Source organism: Hippocampus comes, unplaced genomic scaffold (genome assembly GCF_001891065.2).
Source record: "Hippocampus comes isolate QL1 unplaced genomic scaffold, H_comes_QL1_v1.1 scaffold72, whole genome shotgun sequence".
NCBI classification, from domain to species: domain Eukaryota; kingdom Metazoa; phylum Chordata; class Actinopteri; order Syngnathiformes; family Syngnathidae; genus Hippocampus; species Hippocampus comes.
This window is the reverse complement of record NW_017806030.1, coordinates 1,236,974-1,259,728: the sequence shown is the minus strand read 5'-3', so window position 1 is coordinate 1,259,728 and position 22,755 is coordinate 1,236,974. Positions and strand designations below refer to the sequence as shown.

Below are 22,755 nucleotides of genomic sequence, written 5' to 3'. Positions count from 1 at the left end.
AATCTGTTGTCTGAGGACCATTTTGTGATCACAATTTTGATATTTCGGAAACAGAAGATTAACCACTTAGGGCACATCATATTTCCCAATGCACAAAATCACTGCATCAGTCAACATATGTGAAAAAAATTCTGATTGCTCAGAATAATGCAGCAAGCATTTTGTTTACTTTGTTGTCAACATACAACAAATCTTGATACAACGAACGCGTGAGTGTCTAGGGTTGGTTGAAGGTAGAGATCAAAATTTCTGCCTCATTGCTTCATTTCATGAGGATGATTAAATTTCACAGGGTACCATACAAACACCTTTCACTTCTGATGTTCTAAATTCCGAATCCAGGCACAAGAGGTTATAATAACAATAATAATTTGCAAAACAGTAAAATATTTTGTAATATTTATGAATGGTTAGGTAATTCAGCAAGAGTGGGGCAACTTTTTTTCGCATGGTAAAATCCGCATTGCGCAAGCTTTTATTGGTCAAACTTAAAAAGAAAACATCTCAAAAATCCAGCTGAAAAGTGCCTTCAACTGGGAGGTGAAAGTGAATGGGGAAAGTAGTACATTTGCAATTGAAATGTTTTACGTCACTTATCTGCTTCATTCATGAGAATAGCACAGGATGAAGAAAAGGCCGCACAGACGCACACATTCATGCCATTTTTAAAGTATTTATTTATATATATTTTTTTTTATCTTAGTTTGGTTGATCCTCTTTTTAAACATTGTTGCACTTTAGTATTTTTGTACTCAACATAAATGAAATCGTATAAACAAAGGCAAAAATGCAAACAAAACGCAGAAAAAAAAATAAGAGCAGAGCCGACTTGCAGAGAAGGAAAAGGCTGAGATGAGTACACATACACTAGAGGGCGGCATCTAGGAGGCAAAAAATAAAATAAATGAGGAGAGTCAGTCATATTTGTGAAGCAGCTCTCCCCCATTCCGCCTGAGTCATGTGTAGTGCTTCCGATTCAGTCGCACTGAGTCTTCCTGTGGGTCCCCAGCCCCAATTTCACGTGTGACTTGCGCGTCTTTTTTATCCCACTCGTCACCTCCTCAGTGCTCTTACTATGGGGTCAAAGTGTTGGCGTGGTGCAAAAGGCCAGCAGCACAGCTCTCGCAGAGGAATCAAGGCGAGTTGGGGGAAGTGAAACTTTTGGAAATGTTCATAAGGATCTTCGTGGGAAGTTTCAAGAGTGCAAATGGCACGAGCGCAGCTTGACCAACCAACGACTGCTGAGTTTTGAAAGACAACCGAGCAGTCTGGTATAGTGCATCAGGGCCGGTACAAACATTTACAAGTAGATCTTTTCGCTGCACCACTTTTCAGTTTGCATTTCACAAGGGAAAATATGACATTCAAACAGGAACATAGGTGAGTTGAGAATTTTTTTTTTTTAAATAAAATGTTCTGCTGTAGTCCCGGGGTATTTAATTTCCATCTGGCGGAGTTTTAAACCTGCCAGCAGTTAACAGCACTGCTGGGGGCTCATATCACCATGCCTAAAATCGTGCTGTTACACGCCCGTTTTAGAATTCGCTTTCACAGACAACTTCCTATGTTTCCTTTTGATCGTTTGGAGAAGAGTCCGTCGTCCAGGTGTATAAACAATTCCAAACCAGGGGGAGAGTCATATTCAAACGGAGTCATCTATCCAAGCGGAAGGTATAATATAATAAAGGGACGACTGGGGGTCCACAGCAGATCAGGGTGGAAAGAGAAGAAAAAACAGGGTTGTTGTCAGTCTTCATACTTCGGTTTTGAATAATATGTCAAATTACTCCCTTTAGGTTTCCTTTTGGTTCGCGCGCCCCCCTCCCGGAATCAAGTCTGGAGCACTCAAACCCAGACATAGCCTCTAACCTGAACCTGTATGACCTGCCACAACTCTCTCAAAGAAAAACCGACGCAACAGCACTAAGAATGACATCAACAGAAGAAATATTTAAAAAGCAACAAAAATTATTAATCTCCTCTTATTCAAGTGTCTCGATATATTAACACAAATACAAACAATCATTTTAAGACATAGAAAGAGCCCTGTCTCTCTTCTCTGTCCGCTTTTGGCAGGAAATGTCAAGATTTATAAAGCAAAAACGTAAACATTTTGAAAACATTGAACAATAAAAATGAAATTTAAAAAAAAAAATTAAATAAAAGCCTCCCCAACATCTAAAAACAGAGAAACAAATAGCAGAAATTGCAAAAGTGTTCTATACATGGCATTGCTGTACAAGGAGCAAAAATCTGGTAAAACTACACACAATGCAAATACACTGTCACAGACATGAGGAAGGTAACAACAGGTGGGGGTGGAGATGGGGGAGTCCAAAAAGTAACATGAGATCATGAAAGGGAGGAAGAAGGAAAACATTGTGTGACCCCAAAGTGCAGAATTCATTTTTTTTCTCTTAATTGTTGTCATCATTGACACAAAAATCAATTTTTCTATAATAATGTCATCTTAATAAACATTATACTGGAAACTGTGATAACAACAGGAACTATATTGACCATTATGTCTAACATGGACATTACCATTTGACAATAAACTATATTTAAGAAAAAAAGGGGGGTGTGGGGGGATAGGGGAGACATTTGCCAGTGGGAAGAACATAAAAAAAAAAAAAATGGTCTGTCCTCTGTGTAAATGACACTGAGCTCGGTCTTTGGGGGGGAGCATTGGAGGACTCCAAACACCATTCTTGTCCCGTCTGACAAGCTCTGCAGTTTTCAAGCGCGAGGGGTACAGGGAGAGGAGCGGTGTGCAGCTTCAAGAGTCCTTTCTTCTCCACGCCTCTCCTTGAGCAAGTGTGCGCACGAATAATCAGACACACGCACGCACATGCACGCACGCACATGCACGCACGCAATGTGAATACTTTGGATCTGTTGCAGCAGTGTGTGTGTCCATTTCTTTGTGTTGTTGGAAGTCAAACCGGCTACGGCAGCCACTGAGGCACAAAACGCTGTGTGCATGAAAAGGTGCTCGGAGATTGCCGTGGAGTTGGTCGTTGTCAAAGAAGAATCCACTGGTAACAAGTGATTTTTGTGCAGGAGGATGGTGGCACTTCGACCTTTTGAACGCTGATAGCTCCAACTGTCATGTGAGGTCAACAACCCCGCCCCCACAGACAGACGTGAGGGATGGATAAATGGGTGATGGCGGTTTGGCATGATACAGCTCAACTCAAGTTAACACAAGTCAGGATGCTTGACATAGACCACTGTACATGGGATACAACACATCCTGTCGAGAAGAAAACAGGAAAAAAAGCAAATAATTCATTTGCAGCCATAAATTATTGCAGTTTGCGAGGTGGTATTTTACACCGAGAAGATTTCATTTCTTTTCTTAACGTTTAACTGTGTATCTTTTCTGAACCGTACGTTTGAAATGAACAATGGAATTGCATTTCCAAAATGATGTCCTGGCGCATAACGGAAACATTTCGCACCAGCCACTGGATTGTACTCAGCCCGAGGAAAGGCTTACGTACCACTGCTAGACTCCAGCCTGCTCCATGCTGTATTGCAGGTCAGGGGGCTTATAGCTGAGAAGCATATCTGTGGTGCAGGAAGAGGGATAGCAGGTCGCCGCGTGGAGCTCCCCTTCAACGTCACACACTGCTTGAAATAAACATTTTATTGCCGATATGGATTTAAAAAAAAAAAAAGTCGATCATGTTTTAGATCTTTGCATTTTTTTCTGCTGACCTGACTCTTCCCGCTGGTGCAGCTGCTGGCTTTCTGAGAGTGACGTCTGGCTGAGAATGTCTGACATGCGAGCAGAACTTAGCGCCTTCCCAGCCAAAAGGCTCATCCCAGACATGGGCTCAGCCTGGTCCTGGACAGAGGTTGACATTCATAAAACTGTCTTTGAAATGCAATGATATTGAACTTGAATCCTGAGAAGTTTTTGGAGGTCATGGGAAGCTTTTCCGCAGGATGTTTTTCTCTGCCGTATGGCAGTGTATAGTCACTCACATATGCATCATCGCAGGTCTGGATGGTGTGGTGACGCTGAAGCTGTCCTCGGGATCTGTAAGCTTCTCCCTGCTGACCTCGTGAATAACCCACGCCGTTGTGATCGGGCACCTCCATAGCTTGCCCTGTCTGTCTGCACTCTATATGTTCAGAGTCTGATTTAATTTAAAAAAAAAAAAAGACATGTAAACTTATGGTAAACTTCAACATCTATCCCGTTAGTGCTGGGTAAACCAACCTCTAGTTGTTGGAGGACTCAGACTCATATAGCCACGTCTGTGAGTAGGGGAGTAGTAGGGAGGGGTGCTCCCTCTGGGAGGACGCAGGAGGAGCTCATGACCTTCTCCTGCTTTGGCCAGCAGGCCCTCATGCGTGTGGTGGTAGCCAGATGGTACCTCATCTTCCTCCATGCTCTCCGAGTGGGGTAAGCTCGGACAAGGTGCTTGGTCAGGCTGCTGTTGTGGCTGAACGTCCGGTGGTCGGATCTGGAGAAGGTGGTGGTAGTGCTTGCCTGCTGGGGAGCTTTGAGGCGGTTGTGGTTCCAAACTCTCACCCGGGCTCAGCTGGCGGAGAAGTAGCATCTCGCCGTATTCCGGTGTTGTACTACTGGGCGGTGTTGGGGGTGCAGGACATGAGCGAGGGCTCTGCCTCTTCAGCAGTGCTGCCAGGTCCTGTGGCGGTAACCGAGGATCGGCATGTCCTGTCAAAGAGTGGCGGGGGGACAGGAGACCCTGCAGAGTAGGTGTAACATGTTGCTGCGGGGGGCGGTAGTCCACTGGAGTTGGAGAGAGTAACGCTTGCTGTAGTGCTGATGGGGTGCCATAACTCCCGGTCCCCAAAGCGCCACTCTGGTAACCCTCCAGTCCGGGTACGTTGAGAGAGGCCCCCTGCAGGTAAGGGCCATAGGAGCCCAGCACTCCAGGGGCACCCCGAGTGGCTGCTTCACCAGAAAAAAGGTGGGAAGTGAGCTGGGTCTGGTCATAGGCTGATGTGAAACGGCCAAGGCTACGACTGGAAAGAACACAAGAAAATGGGATATTTAGTAAGTAGACATGATATCAGTCCTCTTGACATTAAAATGTGACTGGTTGAAGAAGGTGGAGAAGGTCACTACATTCACTCAACATGGAAAGGTCTCAAAATACGTCAGGTCCTTGCCCACACTCAAAAGTCTTCGCTGAGAGATTAATGGGTCTTTGTGGAGGATTTCTGGGTAAGCATTTGAGCAAGAGTGGTTCTCTCAGAGAAGGAAGAACAGGGGTGTGATTGCTGAAACACGATACAAATCTCCTACTGAATCTATGGACACTTCTAAATGTGCTGCCCCAGCACATACTCGACACGCACTCACCAAATACTGTAAATGGAGGTGGCACAAGAGCTGTTGTTGTCATCTGATCAACGTCAATTTGGGTTTTCCACTGACTGTTGTGTCAGTGTTGGTAACTAATGTCCTTGACACCTGTACTTAAATGTAAAACGTTTACCCTAAGTGACATTTGTTATGGTGTGTTTCGGATTAAATTAAAGGAAACAGTTCAAGCATATAAAAAACAAAGGTCCTGCAAAATGAAATGGACTAGAGTCCATTCAGGGGCCCGAGGTTAGGATATGTTGTGAATTAGAACACCCAAGGTCCGTTGGCATTGTAGGCTTTTGACAATCACTGCACAAGAAGATTGATGTCACCTGTGCGACTCTGCGTTGTCTGCACTCAGCTGCTTCCCGAGAACTCTGTGTCCACAGGGTGTCGACAAAAAGCTACCCTGCCTCTGTGGCCCAACTCCCAATTCCACTTCCTGTACCTGAATAGTCACCTGAATAAATCAGACATTGGTTACTTTACAATATCAATACACATGATCAATAAAGTATTTCAGTCAAAAAACGGGGCAAAAGCAAAAAGAAGCACCATAAAACGTGGTCAAGCGAGCACACGATACGTAAGCCATAGCCACTAAATTTGAAGCTGTAAATAGTGCACATATCGTGTAGTTCTGGTTGTTTCCATAAAGCATAGCAAATACAAATTTGTATGTTACTGTTGTGTTTAGGCTGAAGTGACAGTTGTTTTGACGAGAAAGTACACTCAAGCAGAGCCGATTTCAATGCCAATAAGAAGGCTTCAATGTGTGGATTTAATTTAAAATGTTAACGAACAACCAAAAAAGTGTTACACATGAACGTGAAACTTTTGGGATCGGGAAAAATCAGGTGGAGTTTGCTGCAAGAGTAAAACGCATGTGCGTGTGTGTGTGTGTTACGGTCCAAATGTGACAGTAATGTATCCATGTCAAACTACAAAAAAAAAAAAAAAAAAAACCTCACTTGCTGCTGTTGAGGTACACCCTGAGCCAATGGGACAGAAGGGTGTACAGATGACTGCTGACTGGCTGGTATAGCAACTCTTGGAAGGCCTGTGGGAGGTGGGCTACCACTCTGGCCCTGGTACAGTGAAGGAGACCCATGCTGATACGGCACTGAGGATGGACCTGGGGATGACAAAGACAAATTCACATCATAAAAATCAGCTCTGTTCATACACTGTAGCTTCTGAGTGAACCACAGGGCTGTTCTACAGAAGGACAATGCTCTCGGTCTTCAGGAGGGATTCAAGTATGTCGTGAAGGCCAGAATTGTAGAGTTCAAGTCAGTCACTATCATTGACTTTGCAGCATTAGTGGCTGAGAGTTTTTAGATAGCAGTGTTCATTGAGGAGGGATTTATCCATCCATCCATTTTCTAATCCGCTTACCCTCACAAAGGTTGGAGGAGAGCTGGAGCCTTTGCCAGCTGTATTCGGGCAGTGGGTGGGGTACACCCTGAACTGGTTGCCAAGCTACCGCTGGGCACACATAGACGAACAATCATTAACACTCCTAATCACGCCTAGGGACAATCTAAAGTGTCCAATTAACCTGCCACGCATGTTTTTTGGAATGTGGGAGGAAACCGGAGAAAAACCAGGCTAGCACGGGAAGAACAATATTCAGGTGCGTGTTATATTTGAGAAATTACGGTACGAACCGTGCCCTTGCATCATGCCTGCGGAGCCGGGAGGAGAACTCTGATTTGGCTGTCTGAAGAGGTGGTTGCTCGGATGTGTTGGCGGTGGACTGGATGGCTGAATACGCAACCTGAGGGAGGACAACAGAGAGGCTATGGCGAGAATATCGCTACAACACTTGTATAACACTTCTATCGAGAGCTCTGCACCAATCGTATCAAGTTCATTCTTCGCTGGCTGCAAAGTAGGGCTACAATACACTTGTCTAACTACTTTACCTCTGGAGCTGGTGGGTTAGGTGACTGGGATGACTTTCTCCATGGCTTAAAGAAAGACCCTGTAGAGAATAATTTTGCAATATTTGATTTTGTGATCGAAGAGAGAGTAAGTTGCCCATTAATGAGTGGGCAAAAAATCTAGTTTAATGCACTTTTTTTTTTTTAATGTTTTTGTTTGCAAAGGAATTCAGAGACTTGCACCTCTGCGGTGTAGAATTCAGACATTCTTCTCGACAAAGACGTGACTCTGCATCAGGATGTGACTGTAGTGCATACCTGGATTTGCTGGTGGAGGATTTGTTGCTCTTGCTGGTAAAGGATATGCTGTTGTTGGGTGTGTTCCAGGAATCGCTCATCCTGCTGGGCCGCACACATTTTCTGGAGCTGTTCGCACTCCTGTAAAAGGATCAAACAATTAGGAATTGAGACTGAACACAATTCAGGCACTTTCTTTCAATTTAATGAGGAATGCTTATGTAGAAGGCAAGGCAAAGCAGCTTTATTTACAGTATATAGCAGATCTCATACACAAGGCATCTCAATGTGCTTCACACAAGCAAAGACACAACACCGCATTTAAAAGCAAACAATCTGCACGCAATTGTACTATGAAGGATCATTAGTATGGATATAACGTCTAAATCCATGATTCCGTTTCCAAAATTATGCATTCTATTGCTTGAGGTATCGGTACTTTGTACACATTTTGACCCAAAGATTGGGAAAATGCTGGACACGTAGGGCTGTAAAATAAAAGACCAAGCGTAACCTCTGTCAGGCAGGTCAGGCAATGAGGAGTTATTTTAATTAATTCCCCCCACAATAAAGCTAGTAAGTACCTGCTTGAGTTGCTTAATGAGGCTGTTCTCTAGATGTGTTTTGAAGGCTTGAATGGTGGCAGCGCCGTCAGAGAACCTTCTGACAGGTGAGAAGCGTTCCATAGGAAGATGAAGTGTGTTACAGTCTTTATAGCTTGATCTGAGGAGCAAAACAAATCGTACAAGCACACAAAGGACACACACGCACACACACACATGAAGAAACCAGCCACACAGGTATGACATGACATAACATAAATGACGCAAACATTTTCAGTCACAGACAAGGACATGGTACACAAACAAACAAATAAAAATGATTAGGTATCATTCACAAAACGTTTTGAGCCAGGTTCGTAGAACAGTCATATTTTGAAAGTTCAGGAAATTCAATGCCCTCCAAAGTTTTTGAAAAAAGCCAATCATTCCTTTATTTTTTGTTGTATACTGAAGAAATTTGAGTTTCAGGTCAATGAAATACACACACAAAAACATTACCTTACCAGTCCAGTGCTTTTGGAGTGGACTGTAGAAATGTGTGTGTGTGCGCGCGTGTTCGCACTACCAATCTGACTGGCACTCAATGGCTAATACTGTATTTGTGGGAGTATTTTGTACTCTGCCATGTTAGTATTGCTTCTGCTGAAAGGAAACCGTTGTGGTGTCATAAAGCAGGGATATCATTGCTGGGTTGACAATATTTACATCAGCTTGTTGATGCCCACAAAAAGCCACCTGCATCAGTTGTCGCTCAAAACATCAACTTTTGACAAACAAGATCAAGAAAACAGTCGAATGTGTCCGTTGTAAATCAACCAGGCCAAAACACCCCAAATGACGTCATGAACTGAAGACAAAAAAGTATTTACAATCTAAAACAAAGGTTTCTGTTGCATCGAACTGCACTGTCGCTGTGGCAATCGTTCACTTCGCATCAAACACCACTACAAAAAAAAAAAAAAAAGCATTTTTCCTTTCGACACAAACATTGCGGTCAGCTTCGGCAATGCGTGTGATCAGTGATGAATAAGCTGTTCTCAACTATGAGATGACAAGAGTCTGCAAGTTTAAATCGGTTCAGTTTGTGCATAATACAGCACAGAGTCGGCTCATCCCCTCACCGGGTGTGTGTGTCAGGGGCCCAGCCCACCCTCTGGCGGGGGCCCTGTGACCGTTGGGGCTCTGCCGAGGGATCGCCATGCGATGTGCTCATGAGCGCGTGCGTCGTGTGCCGCTTGCAGCGGTTCGCCAGGTACCTGGGCCGCAAGGAGGGGGAGGATGGGGTGAGGGTGGGAGACATGAAGCAGTGCTGGTCAGCTCACTGCCCTTCTTGACTACTGGAGACAGAGGGGAAGGCCAACCCATTCCCATCACTGCCAAAAGGGGGTAAAAAAAATAAACATCTTGCCTAAAAGTAAAATATGAATCCACAAAATAATTTTAGAGCTTATGAATACTAGACCAGAGAAATAAATGGTTTTCACTTTACAAGCTTTGCAAGCTGAGCGTTAGCAAAGCTGGAAGAGAAAGGGTGGAAACAAGTGTAAATTTGCCTTTACGGACATGAGAATCAGAAAGTGGCAGATTCATAGTTTGCCTGGAATTGTAGGCTGATTGAGTTGAGAGCCAGAGAGGAAGGCACTTGCACGACGGTAAAAGTAGCAGAGGTAAGGGGAGCACCACAAGCAGAGTGGCCAGCACCCGTGGGGAAAAAGCAGGGCAACCTAGAGGCACACACACTCCCGGCAACCAAGGCCACCAGCAAAAGATACAATCGCTGCTGTACAAAGAGGACGAGTTAAGAAGCCACGTTTACGACACTAACAATCCCTGTAACAGTCAGCGACTGTTAAGGTAACGTGCCACTCACACTATCCAGTTTTGACAGCACCTCTCTGTACAACATATCTCACAACCAAAAGCTGTTATGGTAAGTTACCTTTGTACGGCTTCTTGATCCGGCTCTCCATCTGATCCCTCTTCATCCACCGGAGCAACAGCAGGAATAGGGTGCTGAATAAGGCAGAGAGTTTCCTGGTCAACAATAATGTCCATTCATTTTACATATCAAGTAAACTAATTAGAAATATAATAATAATAATAATGACAATAATAATCATCAATGGTCTGGCTACTCACTGGACTGGTAACAAGAGGTGATGGGCCCCGGGGCCTTTTTAGGAGCTGAGCATGTAGTTGGATATTGGCACCACCATCGGAAGCTCTTCGACCCAGGGGCCCCATGCCATTGAGTAACTGCAGAGTGGGTGGTTGCAGCAGTGACTGCTCCTGAAGTTCAAACATGCAGAGAAAATCAATAAAGCCTGGAGTTCATCTTGGCCCTCATACTACGTGGCATTGCTAGTCCCTGCAAGTTATCTGATGATTTAAGGGGACATCGATGCCACATTTAAATGACGAAACCTTGTACTCCAGGTGCTGCGTTGGCTGTAGGCTCTGCGTTGGCATGAGAGTGTGCATTTGCCCCAATGTAGGCGTGAGTGGAGGAAACGGGGGCTGGGGCATTGCTCCCCGCGGGAAACCTGGTGGCAGTTTCTGGAGGGCCTCTTGCATCTCAGTCCTTTAATCCGAGGAGGAAAAAAAAAAGAGAAAAGAGACGACAGCGTTTTAAATCAATTTCATCATGGAAGATCTGGTTTGGTTTTTTTTTTTGGTTTTGTTTTTTTAAGAAGCCAATACATGGGAAGAAATTAGAGAGGCACAGTGATCCATGGCAAGTTATTCACCCCAACAATGGCCTGTTGGTGATGTTTGTGGCAATAACAAACGGCAGACTGAAAGGATATGACTGCATTACCTTTGGTCTGGTACACCCACAGTGTGCCGCCTCATTGAGAGGTACCTAGCCATGGCTTCAGGAGATGGCTCTTCGCCTTCATCACTGTCGAGTGCCATATTGCCATCCGGCTAAACAAAAACCAAACACATATTTGAGCATTATCCAATGTTCTAACATACGTGTATATTTTACTGCAGTTGTGAATCTACTTGGATATTGATCATTGGCATGACATACAATTACACATTTAGATGGACGAAATGTTCATGAAATGTTGAAATCTGTGAATACAGAACATCCTCAACTCACCTCAACAATCTGGTTCTCTGGGTTGATAAGCTGGACATGAGGAACCGTTATGTTAATTGGATTACCCTGTGCATCCATCTACGCAAGCAAACATGGGAGACAAAAAGGTCAGGGGAGGATTGCACTCATTTGTGAAACAATCCTCTTAGGGGAGTGGGATTGGCACCTTGGCTAAGGTCAGTTACCGCCATTCAGCGTGAGGGCTTTAAAACTTGCCATTTGATACGTAGGTATCATAGGATGCATTGATTAAACGATTAAGTGATGCAAAATCTTAATTTCATTTACACTTCTTACTAATTTTAAAAATTGTCTTTTTATTAACTCAAAAATCACACTTTGAATCAAGATTTACTACAAAAATATGCCTCTAAAGTCCCACAAAAACTTGGTTTAGGTTGAAACGTCACTATTGCAAGAACGCCATCAATGTCATAAAAACAGACTGCGGGTGTGGGCCAAAACCTCCTATGACACAATTTGGTTAATTTCATAATTACTCACGAATCAATATTTGTCTGTCCACATGTGTGGGAGTTATTGTTATTATTGACAAATGTAACGTGTTGAAAATGTCTCTCTTTTGCTCTCGTCAGGCTTGGTCTCAAAGCACTGTTTAATGTTCAATACAACTTGGATTTCTCAGTTTCATGCGGCACAAATGTTATTGAAGTGGAAAACCGGCTATAAACCACAGCAAGTTCAGCAGAACCAAGCCGGAACTTTGTAATTAAAAAAGCAGCAGTACACATTCAACTGTTTCAACATATTAACCGTGATTAACTTATTTACTTATATTTACACTTGTAACGACATTTCATGTTAAAAGGTTTATATAATGGCAACGCTCTGATGGTGTTACATTTTATTTTCATTTCCATTGTTTATTGTGGAAACAGTATTTTGAAATTAGACCAATTGGAAGTCAGACTACCTCACAGAAGAGATTGTGGTCAAATTTGGAGGTTCCGCTACAAAATTAAATCGAAAGCACTTACCTGTACAGCGTTAAGGGGATAGCTAATGGGCCGTGGTGTGGGTGGAGCAACACGCAACGTCTTGTGTTTCTTGAGACGATCAGATAGCAAACTGTAGATGGCACTATAGTGATCATATGCATCTGTGTGCAGGGACTGAAGAAGGAAAAGGAGGGGTATGTTGTTACTTTTACCTGCCTTAAAAATCATTTTGACCACACAAAAAGCTTTTTAATCACATCCCGCCACAACATTAAGACCACTTGTGCAATTTAATCCAATACAAAATCTGTATACAAATTGGGCCTTTACAGACCTTATAATGCTTAGTTAGATTTTGTCTGACCTGAATTGCACGTTCTCGGTCCAGGCCCATCTCAGACATCGCTATTAGAACTTGCTCGTTGATAAGCTCCGTCTCTCTTTCAGTCTTAACGAGCTCACACTCTGCTATCAACTGAACGGGAGATGGAAGGAATGAAACTGGATTAGAAAGTTAACGTCCAAAGAGAAACATTTTTTTGTTGCACCAAGTACCAGTACAATACCAAACCAAGCGCTTCTGGCAAAAATGACTAATACCATCATTTTTAAGTACCAGTGTTTGAGGAGGAAGAAAAATCCAGCGAAGCGGCTCAACTCTGGGTAAAAAGTGCTGCAGCGCTAACTATAGAGCTCACTGATGGCCGAACTGGGACTGACTTCCATTGATATCAAATCTGTGAATTATTTGGCAATAAGTCTTCTTGTTCCCTATCAACTCCCAAGCATTGGCATACAGCGACCCGCTGTGTGATTTGCATGACGTAAACACGATAAAATGAAGAAATTATATTTTATTTGTGGATGTGAAGTAGGTTGTAGATTAGGGCTGTACAATACTGTATATCCAAAAAATATCGTAGTAAAGTACCAAAAACTAAAAGCATCTCATTTGTTTTTTGTTTTTGGCTGCAAGGAACACCTTTCTTATATTGTTATACTGTGCAATCCTAATACCTAATCAGAATAATGCTTAGGACATCATTCTTCCGAGAGTCCAGAGGTGCACAATCGTTGTGAGAGAGCTCACCCTGTCAAAATCAGGATCTGGGTCTCCTTGTCTCATCCACTTGTTCTTACAGATTTGTTCCATTGTCAGCCGTCTGCTGGGCTCCAGAACCAACATATGTCTGATCAAATACTCACAGTCTGTTAAAACACACACACACGAACACGCACACGCACACGCACACACACAATGTAGATTACCATAAGAGCGATAGGAATGGTGCTTGTTTCAATAGTGTCCTAACATACATGTTTATGGTAGATCTGCCCCCCCCCCACCCCCAACTAATTAGGGAAGAAGTAAGACCTACCTGTAGACATGAAGAAGGGGATACGGAACTTGCCACTTAGGACACGTGCTCTCAAATTCTGTAGAGTACTGCCATCAAAGGGTAGGGCACCACACACCAAGACATATAAGACCACACCTAAGCTCTGAACAAACAAAAGAGAAAAGGATTATCGCAATTTCCAAACTACAATGGCTGCTTCACTATTATTAGCCGAGGGCCTCTACGCTACAGGATAGGACATTTGCAAAGAAAGAGGTTACACAGTTGGGGAAAAAAAGAAGTAAATAAGTCTTGATTACTTTAAACACTGCTAAACACTTTTTTCCAAACACAGCTAGTTACTCGGTAGCCTCCGAGAAAATTAATCGCTATCTTCATCTTGCTCCTCCTGCGCACTTAACCCACCAAAGTGCTCTTCTTCAGTGTGGGAAAGAAAAGCCCCAAAACTCGGTGGTACACACGTTCTCAGTCTCTCTTTCATTGTCACTGTCAGCGTCGCTAACGTTACATTTCAACTTCTGTCCTCTTTATTGTGCGGCCATCTGACCAATGTCCTAACATACTATAAATCTGAATGAATACTGTACCAACAAGACAGTTTCAAATCTATTACCAATGTGAGATTTCAAGATCTGACATGACAAAAATTCTCTTGACAGACAGATGTTGGAGGAGTGAAAATGTTATTGTCAACTCACCCATATATCTACTTTCGGCCCATCGTATTCTTTGCCTTCAAATAGTTCTGGTGCAGCATAGGGTGGGCTGCCACACCAGGTCTTCAACAGTTGTCCTCGGGAAAACAGGTTACTGAAACCAAAATCTGACAGGAAATAGAGGGGTGATCAAATTAATTCCCTGGACGCTTCCCTAAGCAGATGCAAAATGCTTCCATCGCATGTTGGCAGTTGCCTACACGTAACTCATGTTGCCTGAAAGCAATGAAGCCAGTCAGACTCCGGAGTGCCAGCTCACGCACCTGCTATTTTGATGTTGAGATTGTGATCCAAAAGTAGGTTCTCTGCCTTCAGGTCTCTGTGAACGATGTTACGGCAGTGACAGAAATGAACTGCTGCAACAATCTGTTTGAACTTCTTCCTGGCGTCCTTTTCTGCCATACGTCCATGGGCCACCAGGTGGTCTGGACATGAAAAGCACAATTGGGTTGGTTGAAAGGTTTCTGTTGGGATTCCTCGACCCCAAAAAAATAAAAAATCTGACAACTATCCCCGATAATTATTGAGAAGCACAAATATTGCTTCGTTTTCGATTTGACCATGTTTAGAAATGTTAAGAAATGTGACATTTCTTTTTGAATTTCAAAAATGAATGAATAAATAAGAACCTGTTCAAAAGTACACAAAAAGTAAGCGCAAATGTCTTCTAAAACATGGTGAGTGGGGGCGACAGCCTTACCAAAAATTTCGCCGCCGCTAGCATATTCGGTTACCAAATAAATCATTCTCTCTGTCTCCATCACCTGAGAACAAGAACGTGTATTACAACCAAACCAGTGGGGCCATCACAAAGTAATGGCTAACTTAACGGAAACTGTAAGCAGAATCTGCCATCTCACCTGGTACAGACGGATGATGTGCGGGTGCTTTAGCAACTTCATGATTTGAACCTCCCTAAATATCTTTTTCAAGTTTTCATCATCCAGCTGGGTCTTGTCCACTATTTTTATAGCCACCTGGTAACAAAGACACAAGATTGGCATACATGAGAAATCAGGGAATGTGACGGTTAATGGAAGAAAGAAAGGAGGAATGGGACACAAAGTCACTACACTTTACACAGATCTCACACGCTGGATCGGCTCGGGCGATATTTTGCATTTTATGACAAATCTGTAGGGTCAAGGGGTTAGCGCGTCGACCTCTCAGGGCAGAGGTCATGGGTTCGATTCCGGTTGCCTTCCTGTGTGGAGTTTGCAAGTTCTCCCCATGCCTGCGTGGGTTTTCTCTGGGTACTCCGGTTTCCTCCCACATTCCCACATGCACGGCAGGCTGAATGAACACTCCAAATTGTCCTTAGGGATGAGTTGTTCGTCTCTGTGTGCCCGCCGATTGGCAGGCAACCGGTTCAGGGTGTCCACCACCTACTACCCTAAGACAGCTGGACTAGGCTCCAGCATGCCCAGCGACCCTTGTGAGGAAAAAGCGGATCAGAAGATGGATGGATCGATGGATGAAAAATCCGTGGTTCGTTGTAAAGTCTTAATTTACTGATGTGTGTCAATATCTCATCTCATATTTTAGATAGATAGATAGATAGATAGATAGATAGATAGATAGATAGATAGATAGATAGATAGATAGATAGATAGGTAGATGCAAATTTTAGGGAAAAAATTATTTTCAATAATCATTCAGTCCTAGTATACACTAAATAGTGCGTGCAACTAGCATGAAATAATTTACCACAAAATCATATTACACTTCCTATTTATTTATCACCCACACACTGCCACGCGACAGCAGCCAGAACAACAAAAAATATAACACACGCTGTGATTTTTTGTTGTTGTTGTTCTTTTGAAACCTTGCAAGGTGAACAAGATCAACCATATTAAGATACTCGTCTCAAGGTCCCGTGAGACAGAAAACTCACTGAAAATGAAACGCTCCAACTTGGCAGACTGTAATTACAGCGGTGCCATCTCTGTCTGCTCTGAACTCCTGCCCTTCAGGCTGCTCTCAATGACCAGTCAAATAAGAGCCTTTGGGATTAGCAAATCACATTTTGTCAAATCGCAATTATATTGTAAATGCAAGTACCGTAAATGTTCATCCCAAGCTGAAAGTTTTAGCAGCTGCACAGCCATTCAGCCGTTTTTTTTCCCCTGAGACAAGTGGCTGTTTTGTAACGGCAAAGCGGCACTTGATGAATGAGTAGCAATCTACGTCACAACCATGCCAAAATCTGATCCGCTCATTTTGCAATCCTTGTGCCTTTCGGCAAATGAGCGACGGTCAAACTTACCCTGAACGGGAACAACGTATCCTCCCATAGACCCCAAACATGACCTTTGACAGTCAGTAAGGTCATTGCATAGCTACCCGGTCCGCAGCAATGGGACCAACAGTGTGTAAGATGACGGGCGTGTGACAGAGCACTTCCCTGCCAATTAGGAATGGCAGAATTCCTTTCATGATTTGATCAAGTGGATCTGATGGGACTGTTTAAAAATGTTACCCTCTACTAAAAATAAATAATTGTCTGTTGAAGTGTGTGTGTGACAAAATTCCATGCATGTCCAACGGGAACAAACACACCACAAAAAGCCTCTGTCAAATTCTGTTGTGTTCCATCCCAACCTCCCGTTTCCTGATAACCGAGGGGCAGCGGCAGCCTGACAAGACAGACTTCCTGTTCCAGACAGAAAGGGGAAGTAAGAGAGTGAACGGGGCGGGGGGAAACTCCTGAGACAGTACAAAGCAACATAAAACAATGACCATTTTTAAAACATTCGTTCGGCAAAATTTGAGTTTTTGTGCACAATGACGTGAATTTCTCTTGTCGTACGCTTTCGAATAACAAAATCTGCTTTCATGAAGGATGACAGAAATCAGAGGATAATTTGTGTTGGGGGCAAAAATCTGAGGATTTGGACATTTTTATGTTCAACAATAGCTCCAAACGATTGCTCAGTTATTTAAAAAGTTGACGATTCATTTGATAACCGATTAGTTGATGATTAATCAATTAATTTTGACCCCTCTTGTTGTAACACAGTGTCAAGTTTGGTTACGCTAATGTATTGTAGCATCTACTATGGATTACAGAGGGATGAGTCAGTGAACTCACATTTATTAACCAAAACCAAGCTACTGAATACTTGGTGACGAAACATCATGAACAGCACACATTTTCCATGATTGGATTGAATTCATTATTCCAGACAAGGTGAATTTGTAATCGCCAAAACGTCAGTTTTTTGCCGGCGCTCCTGACTGACCCAGAATCGGTTGTGACAATTGCTTCACACATAAACACCATATTCCTCCTTTCCCGCTATGCTCACAAATCAGATGTGGCATGCCACTCATGACGGGTGATGCAAACCAATCAGCTCTGAGCTGCTGCTCGTCAACTAGGGGGATGCTCCACACTAAGCGAACTTGCACCACACCGAGGCACATTTACAGTAAGTACACAAGCTACGAGCTGTGCTTGTTCGCTGATGCAGCTAAACACTATCCACAATAATGATAATCAAAGTGGCGTTCTTTAAAGCACCCTTAATGAGAACCCCGAGTGTCATGACATGTTTTTTTTCTATACAATTTATTTGGTTTTTAGTAGGATAACTATGGTATTTCAACTTTTCGAAAATAATTTTCTAATTTAATACATTTTGTATAAACTTTATTTGCATCTACATCGACAGTGTTGTTTATATCGCAACGCACATTGGGTAGTGACGTAACTTGGTTGCGCACTGTTGTTGTCAGCAGTTGCAGCGAGTCGTCAGCGGCGTTGATCTCCTCTGGTTAGCCTTTTCAATTCGAACCAGCGCGCTGGCAAAGACATGAGGAAGCCCGTGATGAAAATGTCAAAATGCTCGGGTTAGCTTAACTTCTTCTGGATAATGTACATTTAAATAAACAGGTCTATCAGGAAAAACTAAATACTTATTCTGTTGTGTGTCTTACGCTAATTATTATTTTTAAATTTTATTTATTTATTTTTTTGTAATGGCAATATCCTAATTACTCGAGGATTCATTTCAGGCCTAGATTTACCTGTTAAGTGTCTTGTTTGGTCTGCTAACATATTGTAGTGGATTACGGAAGTGTGGTGAGTCGATTAGCAAAATAATCGTTTGTAGCAGCTGTAATGCAGACTGGCGAAAGACCAAAACATGTGATTAGATGTACAGTGCACAAATTGGTATTACAATTAATAAGCGTCTCGAGATAAAATATGAAAACAGCCACATAGAACAAAACCAGAAATTAATCGATTACAGCTGACGTCAACCATGAAGAGGAGCTTATATATTTAGAATATCAGCAATGTTATGCGTTTACTAGCACCATTTTCAACAACTGAGTATTGAATTTTGAAATCACCACAATTCGTGCAGTTCAACACAAATGACTTCTCTATTCCAACTGTTACACATTTTAACATGATATCTAGTCTACAGAAAACATGCAGTACTATCCAACTAGAGATGCTAGGGTAAGTACCTTGTAACCAGCGATGGCAGAAAGAAAAAAAAAAGTTAGCCTGCATCTGAGCAATGCCGTGAATTGCTGTCTTTGACACAGAGCACTACGGTTCTAATCCCAGTCACAACACTTACATCTCAGAGCAAGGTTGTCAAACTCATTTTTGTCGCAGGCCACATTGTAGTTCCGGTTTCCCTTGGAGGGCCGTTATGAATTTTGGGAAACCATATAAATCTTTAATCACCTCCACATGTTACATACACAGCGCACAACTTGAGCATCGAATTTGACGTGCTTGATTTGTTTTCGCGGGCCACATAAAATGATGTGGCGGGCCAGATCGGGCACCCGGGCCTTGACGTAGACCCCTGTGTCCTAGAACGTGTATTAGACCCTAATTCCAAACCACTGCCAGTGTTAAAATGAGTGGATTCATCAGGGAGGGCATTCTGGGTCAAAACAACGCCAAATGTGGCATTACAGTGGCGAAATTACGACTAAATGTGCTCCTGTAAAATAACTCAGTGACTGCAGTGTCAACTTTCCACCCAAAAAAGGATGCTAATATACTGTGACAAAGGTCATGTTTGAATGCGCAATGGACTCATGTGGCCTATTGATGCCTGTATAAATGGGAGTACAACGGAAACCCAGATATGCCTCAGAGCAATGAATGCATAGATAGATAGATGGATAGATTGAAGGAGGGATAGCACAATTCTGTTTTCGACCCTGATACCAGATTAATACCACCACTCCTACATGACACGGCGCTACGGAAGCTTGCCTTTTCCTCGCAAGCTGCAGATGGAAAACAGATTGACGCATGTCTGCTCGTAGGCATGCATATAAACACAAGCATGATGGTAAACATGACGCAGCACACAAAAGTGTACACATACAAGCTGAGAGCCACTCAGTAGGCTGAATAATTACACTAGAGCGGTTTCAACTGTAGGCGTCCAAGATTTGAGCACAAAAAATATCTCACGTGAGTCACAATTTGTAATTATTACGTTCTGTTGCGCTTGCATCATGAAATCCAACAATGTTGTCAAATATGCTAACCGAAGTAATTACGTTCTCTTTTGTCTTGACAGGCTTTGTGACAATTGTGATCAAGAGGATGAATGAAAAATAAAAACATGGCTTAAAGCACACTAGTACTTCCTAGTACGGCCCGTGGGTTTAACACACAAAAATGTACCTTTGACAACAAGAGTGTAATGGTTACAGAGGTTGTATGAAATAGCGTAGAACAAAATAAGATATTCAACTGTACTATACTCCACAATGACATTTGGAGCGTAATCATGACTTAATCCCAAATTTGTGGCTTGGGCAAACTTAACCAGCTACAGGATGTTTAGGCCGATGATGCCTGAGTGTTGCTACGCGGACTAGGGTGGACTTTGTTGCCTGAAGATGTAGAAAAAAACCTGTGTTACGAAATATGCTTTGTCGTCTGTTTGAACCCTAAGAAACACAATATAACACACAGCGTGTGTGGCATAAAGTAACAAAGTAGAAGAAGGGGGAATTATTTCATCAAAGAGAAAGAGGTCCAGGATTTTTTCACAAACCCTGCAAATTCCCACCATGCAGAACATGCAGCTGTGATTTGCCACATATAAGGGAAGGTTTCCCTGTCTGGCAAAGTTTTCCAAATGTTACCTCGGCACAGGACTGATGTCAACCTTGATCACATTGGCATCAACTTCAAAAATCTCCAGTCGTCTAACTCCTACTTTGTTGATGTGTTGAGCAATGGCTCTGTTATTTAGCTTGTGCACCTGTTGCTCATTAGCACTCTTTTTTCCCTTCATTTTCCATTAAACTGACACTTGGTTTCAATGCCAAACTCACTGCAGATGTAAAGCTGACACAAAATCAATACGATATGCCAGTATTACTACTCCTGGACATTACTATCGCTACTTTTCTCAACGATTCATTTTCATTAAATTAGTTATCAAAAAAGGACTCCAAAATTACAAATTTGTTTTGTGCAATTTCGAGTTTGACAGTGTGTACTTGGCACGACTAAACTGTGTATCAATCAATATTTGAGATTGTAAAAATGGAGACATAAAAAAGGCTGCGTGCTTGTCAAATTTGCTCAGACATTTTCATGGGCGACGGGTTACTTGAACTAACGGAACGTTTATCTCGTTAGAGCTACCAGTAACCAGGACGCTTAAGTAAATAATGTGAAAACCTCGCTGTACATTTGAAGACACACACAGGCAAGCGTTTGATTGCTGGCATCGGACTGGCATTTCTTGAAAATAGCTTCACCCTAACAAACAGCTAATTCGCGGCTAGGCTAACAGCTACAGAGGGAACATTCTGCGTCTTTTCTTAGATCTTCGCCAATACCCTTCTCTCCGTCCTCTGCGCTTTGCAGCAGATTAACCGCGGGCAATGTCGCTTGGAAATTGTGTGGACCCGTCGCTGGTTTGTCTCTCGTCAATGCGCTTAATGTCGAACATTTCCAAGGATGTCCTGCATTGAATGACCTGACGACAAGCAGCGGTGTCACTAAAAAGCGAGCTTGCCGTTGTGTCTGGGGAGCTTGAAGGCCCTAGCTTCGTCTTCAGTGTTCCGCTAAAAAGCCTGGTAAATTCGCGATGACAACTTGCCATTGGTCACCTCAAACAGGGAGCTACTAGTCGCCTTACCTTTGCTTTTGTAATGATGTGGGTGGCCAGTTTAACGACGGCGAAATTTCCCTTGCCGATGGTCCGCTCGATCTCGTAATGGCCCACTCGAGCAGGGGGGGGCCTGACGGTCGAGGTCTGGGCAGGATTGGAAATGCACCCGGTGGTCGCGCCGGGACGACCCTGGTGGCTGATTCCGCAGGATGGCTGGACTCGGTTCTGAGGCCCCATGGCTGTGTGGTTCGGTCGGCCAGAGTGCGCTATACCGGCCGCGGGAGTCCCAGCGGCACCTCCGCTTGACACGGCCGCCATCTTCTCGCCTCTCTGCGGGAACAACAAGCAGCCTTGCGCAGCGCGCGCACGCCCCCGCCCTGCGTCATTTTACGTGGAGCTCTCCTTCGCAGCGCCCTCTCTAGGCTGTTACTATGGAAACCATCAGCGTAACACATGACCTCATCCACAAAAACGTATGGTGGTCGCCAGGGCAACAAAGAACTGCGCATTATCGCTCCGGCTCCAATGATTCAGTCATCCATTGCACAGCGCCGAGAGTAGATGTGTCCTGCAAATGGAATATATTCTTACCTTTAAGTTAGGAGCAACCCCTCCCAATCAATTAGAGTGACATTTAATTGAGATGTGTTCATAATGTTATGTTCAAAGCCAAAGGCTGTGTGTTATGTAAATTTAAAAAATGCATATACAAGACACGTCAAAGTCGTCGTCCTGTTGATTTCGGTTGAGTTATGATTCGATTATATAAAATGTGATATTAATTGACGTCACCTATTTTATTCTCACTACTTTCTTCACAGATTCGCTGTCAACGAAAAAAGTCCATAACCTATTAAAAATATTTATAGATTCAAAGGGTACAAAAATGAAAAACATGTTGTGAACTTAGACAATTGTGTATTCTACTCTTTTGCGCTTGACGGCAAGCTTTAGACAGCATCACCCCGTGGTAAAATAAGTGACGACAGCTTGTCAAGCAAGAACCAAGGCATTAGCGTAACATGCCCGGGCCGCGTCAATAGCATTTTAGGGCAGGGTGTTTCATATTCTGATTGAATGTATTTGCGTTTCAGCCTTGGTCAAGAGCAAAATAATTAAGTACATCGAGTCGTGAATGACAAAGCAGCTGACATTAGCCATGGGATCTGTATGTGCCTTGTCCCAATAGAAGTTGGGTAACACTATTTTGAAGTTAATTTGCACAAACGAAACATCACAAGTAGAACCCACTATATTTGGACAGCGAAAAAGTATATTAAAATTACTACTACTACTACTACTGTTTTGTGTACTGTATTTGTATTTGAGGAAAGTAGCCTCATGCTTACGGTTGCAGAGTACACTGTAGCCTGTCCCCATTCATTCATTCATTCAT

General features: G+C 43.1%; 1 protein-coding gene across 3 annotated transcripts; it reads right to left on the bottom strand.

Moving 5' to 3' along the window:
• Nucleotides 1-659: 659 nt before the first annotated feature.
• Nucleotides 660-22,686, bottom strand: sik3 (SIK family kinase 3). 3 transcript variants are annotated; one of them, XM_019892720.1, is made up of 26 exons: nucleotides 21,387-22,686; nucleotides 15,102-15,218; nucleotides 14,942-15,005; nucleotides 14,505-14,666; nucleotides 14,224-14,348; nucleotides 13,544-13,667; nucleotides 13,255-13,373; nucleotides 12,529-12,639; nucleotides 12,204-12,338; nucleotides 11,206-11,283; nucleotides 10,915-11,024; nucleotides 10,521-10,677; nucleotides 10,236-10,385; nucleotides 10,036-10,109; nucleotides 9,218-9,352; nucleotides 8,118-8,256; nucleotides 7,555-7,674; nucleotides 7,279-7,337; nucleotides 7,021-7,130; nucleotides 6,322-6,485; nucleotides 5,683-5,810; nucleotides 4,232-5,004; nucleotides 3,994-4,148; nucleotides 3,724-3,847; nucleotides 3,507-3,633; nucleotides 660-3,256 (listed from the first exon to the last, which is right to left on the bottom strand). In XM_019892720.1, exons 1-25 carry the CDS (start codon nucleotides 21,675-21,677, stop codon nucleotides 3,512-3,514), a joined length of 3,846 nt encoding a protein of 1,281 aa, XP_019748279.1. In that variant the 5' UTR covers nucleotides 21,678-22,686; the 3' UTR covers nucleotides 660-3,256; nucleotides 3,507-3,511. The 3 variants fall into 3 exon arrangements, with proteins under 3 accessions (XP_019748279.1, XP_019748278.1, XP_019748280.1); XM_019892719.1 differs by having other exon boundaries at nucleotides 3,724-3,853; nucleotides 21,387-22,682; XM_019892721.1 differs by lacking the exon at nucleotides 9,218-9,352 and having other exon boundaries at nucleotides 3,724-3,853; nucleotides 21,387-22,681.
• Between the last annotated feature and the right edge of the window lie 69 nt (nucleotides 22,687-22,755).

Coding starts and splice junctions, on each gene's coding strand:
- sik3 (XM_019892719.1), bottom strand. CDS start 21,677: ATGGCGGCCGTGTCAAGCGGAGGTGCCGCTGGGACTCCCGCGGCCGGT. Junction 3,854..3,993: donor AGACCTGCGATGATGCATAT/GTGAGTGACTAT, acceptor ACCTCTGTCCAG/GACCAGGCTGAGCCCATGTC. Junction 3,634..3,723: donor GCACCAGCGGGAAGAGTCAG/GTCAGCAGAAAA, acceptor TATTTCAAGCAG/TGTGTGACGTTGAAGGGGAG.